Below are 5,558 nucleotides of genomic sequence, written 5' to 3' on the forward strand. Positions count from 1 at the left end.
ATTTGAACAATGAACGATAATACTAGTATTCTTTGTATTCCCTTGGATCATCTTCAAGCAGATACTTACGACCAAATTCCGCGGTCACCATCAGTTTCTCCCATCATGTGATGCAGTAAAACATATCCACTCCCAGGTGTATTGGGACTACCCTAAGATACAGAAAAGTGACAAACCTCATTAATACATAATAGATCAAAATCAATGAAGCTTCAATAATACAGATACAGCACTATTTTCGTAATTGATCCTAAAAAATGCATAAAAATAATATACATGATCATCAATGTATGCCTCAGTGACCAATAAAATATGTAACAAGATAAGGAAGAACATTAGTGCAAGCCACATGACTAGTAACAAAATATGAGGAACTATCCACAAAATCTGTCTTTGACAGTACTGTTCCGAAGAATCCTCAAAATGCAGACTGACTTGAAAAGACAATTCCTATTCCCCTTCTAAATAAAAAATTTAACATAATATTAACGTTTGACGTAAAAGTTCTCCAAGTCTGGTTCACTCTGCTGACTCATAACCTATCTGCTGCATTTCCTAATAAGCAAAAGATACTGAAAGAAGTCATGCAACCCCTATACCACATCCGTTATGTGCAATTTACATGAATTGTTTATAGAAATTTTAGTAGCTAATATCTTGCCACACAGATTCGAGCATTTTGGTTCAGCCGTTCAGGCTCCAATACTTTGCCAAATCTGAGCCCTTTACTTTTGGTGATCTCAAAGCAAGTAAAAGCAAAACAAAATGAAAGGCGCTAATAGTATATAGGGATAATTGCAGTTGAAACCCAAACATTTCAAAAAGTTGCAGGCTTTTCCTTAACTTTTCATTTATTGTAGCCATCACCCAAACCTTTCAAAACGTTGCGGATGAAGTCCCAATGGATGGATTCCATCCATATTTCTGTTAGTTGACCAAAAAAATTGGGCTTTGACCACATTTTAATCAATTATAATAGGACAAAATTGTAACTTTATATCTTTTATATTAAAAACTGTAAATAGAAAACAACACAAAAGGAAGAAAAAAATGAAAAGGAAAAAATTATCTTCTTCTTCCTCACCCTCACCTTCACCCCCACTACAACCCCAACCCCTTAACCCAAAACAAGAAATCTACTATCACCACCACCTGGCCCAAAAACCCGTTCATAGGCATTGACCACCACAATTTTCCCTCCCTCGTTCATGGAAAACTACAATAACAGCATTTGAATCACCTCGAGCCATACAGGAATAAATTTAAACACTGTAAAGTTTGAATTTGCAACAATACTAGAGTTTTGAAAATTGAATCTACAACAATACTAGAGTTTTGAAAATTTTGAGTATTTTTAATAAACACAATGAGTAATGTAGTTGGATCAATTTTGTGCAAGTCGGCCACATTAGCCAAAATATATGGTTTCTTACTCTTTTTAGTAGTTTTCTTCTACTTGGGCAAGCGTTTTTCTGATGGCTCTTCTCAGCAACTTATTTTCTTTTCCTCTCATCAAAATTCATGAAGTTACGAAAAAATTCTACTTCATCACTTTCGCTTCCTTCTAATTGGGTGTCCCCTTCGCCATATCCACTGGCAGTATAGAGGATTGGGTTGGTGGATGAGAACGGGGTGATGATGGTGGATTTTGAGGTGGGGGAGTTTGATTTGGAGGTGGTGGAGAATTGGCGAAGGGCAAATGAGACTGGAAGTTTGGAGAGTGGTGATGGTAGTGATTGTGAGGGTAACGGTCAGTTTTGGACCAGGTGGTGGCGACGGTAGATTTCTGGCTTTGGGTTGAAGGGTTAGGGTAGGGGTGAGGGAGAAAAAAATATTTTAACCTTTTCATTTTATTTTCTTCTTTCTTTTGTGTTGTTTTTTATTTAAGGTTTTTAATGTGAAAAATATAAAGTTACCATTTTTTCATTTTATAATTGATTAAAATATGGTCAAAGTCCAATTTTTTGGTCAACTAATAGAAATATGGATGGAATTCATCCATTGGGGCTTCATCCGCAACGTTTTGAAAGGTTTGGGATGACGATTGCAACAAATGAAAGGTTAGGAAAAGTCTGTAACTTTTTAAAAGGTTTGGGGTCTCAGCTGCAATTATCCATAGTATATATGTATAAAATGAAATTTTGAATTTTTATCTTCTATATCTTTCATTTGCACCCACCATCACCTATGGATACTAGATGAGGGCACCAAGAGCCATACATCAATACAAAATGTTGCTAAATACGGAATGAAAAAAAAAATGATGATATTTGTGTTATTATGAAGGACTTATGATAACTGTGCCAACACAAGTCAAAGATGACTAGACATTTCCACTAGTTTGACGTTATAGATACTCCTAAGAGTTGGTGTTGCTTCTAGGTAACCCCTCATATTTTTGTTCTGTAAATTTTGATATAAACCACCACCCCCTCAAATGTCTAAAATTTCTTTGGCATTTCTGCCTAAGGCATAAAATTTGGAAAGCAAACTTGAATTTTTCTCACCAAAAATAGATCCTGTTCACTCTCAGGGAAAAGTTAATGTAAGAACTGAAGGCTGCTAAGAATTATAAGACATGTGATATATCTTAGCAATTACATCAAATACAAGCAAGAATTATTACTGAAATAGGGAAATAATTGCAGCCTTTCGTTTATAGAACAATGAAAACTTCAGCCTGGATGGGTTGTCATTCAATTATACAATATGGCATTACCGTTGCAAATGAAATTACAAAAACAGAATCCCATGGGGTCCTAGGTAAAATGATATCTTTCAGTAACAACAATCCTGTATGTATTAACATCAGAGATCATAATATGATAAGGAAGTACAGTTCTCACCGTGGTTCCTATTACAGCATCCGTTGCAAGTGTTGCCTTCAAGACATCATTCTGTCAATTATGAAGTCAAGAAATGGAAAACTTTTCAGTGAGTGGGATTTAAAGAAATAAAGTTACGAAGTGTAATATTTTAAATAATAATGATGATGACAACGATGCAAATAATACATGGCGCAAAGTTCTCTAAAGCATTTAAAAACAACACAATTTAATAGGTAAATACCAACAGGTCCAAATTAATCTGTTTTTGATGCATTGAATATATTTTAGTTCTGCTGGGAAACTAGGAGGAAGAGATGATTGGCCAGGAACACTTCCAAAAAGCATCTGCAACCCAGCCACACTACTGTGAGTTAGCTGACATAAGCAGTTTAAACTCATCCTATTATTACTGCAATAAACCTATCTAGAAATCCATGCAAAGATCAGGTCATGATTCAGTTCCATTTCCTTCCCACAACTTTTTCCAGGTTAACAGCAAATATTATGTGGAAAAGATACATAAGAGATTTGATATTTGCCAAAAAGACTTGTTGCAGCATAGCTTCCATTGAGAAACCTTTGGAGCTTTGACAGGACAGTCGAGGAAAAAATAGTATGACATGGATGTGAGAGAAATACAAATAGAGGGAAAAAAAGAAGAGCCGACAAAAGAAAAAATAGCAAACAAACCAACAGGCCAAGTTTGTGGCACAAAAATTATTTTCAAATTTAAAGAATAAAGGATAAAGATCATGGTTATTCAGAAATACAAAAACACATACTTCCATAGACAAATACATTATTGCTGCAATGTATAATTCAAATTTAGTGGGGGCAACAATCATGTTATTACCTCAAACCAGTTATTTAAAATCACTGAGGCAGGGGACAGTAATAGGTCCATGAAATCCCTGAGAAGTTCAATGAAAGTGAGCCAAGAACTTGTGCATTAGTTGGTAGAAGTCAGTCTCTACTTAAGCTAAAACAAATACCTACACAGGGATATTGTCTCTCATAATTAGCAAGATAAGAGACCACCTAACAAAATGCAACTAAGATGAATCCAACTTAGAAGAGAAAATGAACTCTTACACCATCTCCTTTTGCCCCAAGACAAGTGCTCGTCGAAGACAATGAGCCCAAAAAACAGACTTCTGTAATTTGCTCTTCATCCGGGCATTAAAAGATGAGATTCCTTGCAAAGATTCAGGTGGAGATGAATCCAAAAGTGGATCCATGAATTTACAGAAGTTCTCTAACTGATTCTCGTACCTATATATGAGAACCAAGTGCAGATACAATAATAAGGGAGAGAAATAGATATGCCAATTGTATTTCATCGAATTATTTTGTACCAGGAAAGAAAAAATGCGAAAAAATTTGAATCATAAATTTTTCCCATTTTGTTTGTTCACATCACCAGTTCAACCATATTATTTATGCGCCAACAGAATAAGCTATTTAAGGATGATAAAAATCATATGCACATTTCAAAACCTAGCAGTGAATATATGATAAAACCAAAATAAATTTAATAGGACTTACGGCCTATGCGTGCTACTTTCCACAACCACTTTCAATTGCTTCATCGAAGAATTCGAGCTTAAAAAAGGTCTTCAGAAACAGAATGAGTCCTATTACTATTCAATTCGATTACTACCCAAATCCAAGGATCCCATATTAACGGGTTGTTTTGCAAGATGACTTGACATAATTAAATAAGAAAAATAAGCTAAAATATTGACCATTATACTCTGCACTCCAGTCTAATACTTTGTATCAAATATGCCTTAAAACCTATTGTTTTCCTAAAACTATTTTCAGAGAGCTCATTTCACTCGTCACACCGTTGCATTTTTTAATCGATTAAAGATATTGTCAACAATTTCAACATTTATCCAACCCATTTCTGTTTCCTATCTCCCCACAAGTTTTTCCTTCATCTAATTTTATAGGTTGTGCTAAATATAATGACGTGACCACCATTAGATTACTCAAGAACAAGTCTTTCCATTTTTTGATTTACCATTTAATAGAGTAAAAAAATGAAGAATACAAACACTTCACCCAGAAAAATACAAGATGCGATTGCTGACCTAGGATAAGCCTCAGCATCGCGTTTCGAGAACTTCGATATCTCCGAATAATTAAGCTCCTTATCAGGACCAAGCAGAAGGTAGCGTCCATCTAGACAGGGAGTGAATGACGATGGACTCCTCTTCAACATCTTCAATCCATGCCTCTTCAACTCCAATTCCCTTTGTCATAAAAAACACCTAATCAATCAAAAACGTAAACTTAACAGCAAATTCATCAATTATGTATGTTTGTGCGTAATTCAGTATGTGGAACAGAAAGAGACTTGATAAGTGCAGGGCGAAGGAGGCTCTGGAGGTAGCTACAACGGGAAAACTTGTAGCCGGGGACGAGCTCTTCAGTGACCGCAGCGCCGCCGATGACGTGGCGGCGCTCGAGGACCGCGACGGACAAGCCTGATCTAGCGAGGTAGGCGGCGGCTGTGAGGCCGTTGTGGCCGCCCCCGATCACCAGCGCGTCCCATTTCTCCGCCTTTAATGAGCGTCCACCAGTGACGCTGCAGAGATTCCTTGTTTGCTGTCGCCACATTATTCTGCATTGAAGACCAACTAGTGAGTGAAGTTTAATTTAGGATGTGAGCATTTTCCCGGGAAGGGGACAAAAAATGAAAAAAGAGGAATATTTTTGGGGATG

General features: G+C 36.4%; 1 protein-coding gene across 2 annotated transcripts; it reads right to left on the minus strand.

Moving 5' to 3' along the window:
- Window positions 1-11: 11 nt before the first annotated feature.
- LOC111389638 (pyridine nucleotide-disulfide oxidoreductase domain-containing protein 2-like) lies at window positions 12-5,525 on the minus strand. 2 transcript variants are annotated; one of them, XM_023014570.1, is made up of 6 exons: window positions 5,191-5,524; window positions 4,925-5,086; window positions 3,921-4,100; window positions 3,682-3,739; window positions 2,847-2,897; window positions 12-152 (listed from the first exon to the last, which is right to left on the minus strand). In XM_023014570.1, the coding sequence occupies exons 1-6, from the start codon at window positions 5,451-5,453 to the stop codon at window positions 66-68; spliced, it is 801 nt and encodes a 266-aa protein (XP_022870338.1). In that variant the 5' UTR covers window positions 5,454-5,524; the 3' UTR covers window positions 12-65. The 2 variants fall into 2 exon arrangements, with proteins under 2 accessions (XP_022870338.1, XP_022870339.1); XM_023014571.1 differs by lacking the exon at window positions 12-152 and adding an exon at window positions 2,660-2,759 and having other exon boundaries at window positions 5,191-5,525.
- Between the last annotated feature and the right edge of the window lie 33 nt (window positions 5,526-5,558).

Source organism: Olea europaea, unplaced genomic scaffold (genome assembly GCF_002742605.1).
Source record: "Olea europaea var. sylvestris unplaced genomic scaffold, O_europaea_v1 scaffold6030, whole genome shotgun sequence".
NCBI classification, from domain to species: Eukaryota; Viridiplantae; Streptophyta; class Magnoliopsida; order Lamiales; family Oleaceae; genus Olea; species Olea europaea.

Coding starts and splice junctions, on each gene's coding strand:
- LOC111389638 (XM_023014570.1), bottom strand. CDS start 5,453: ATGTGGCGACAGCAAACAAGGAATCTCTGCAGCGTCACTGGTGGACGC. Junction 2,898..3,681: donor TTTTAAATAACTGGTTTGAG/GTAATAACATGA, acceptor CATAATTGACAG/AATGATGTCTTGAAGGCAAC. Junction 153..2,846: donor ATGCTGTAATAGGAACCACG/GTGAGAACTGTA, acceptor TCTGTATCTTAG/GGTAGTCCCAATACACCTGG.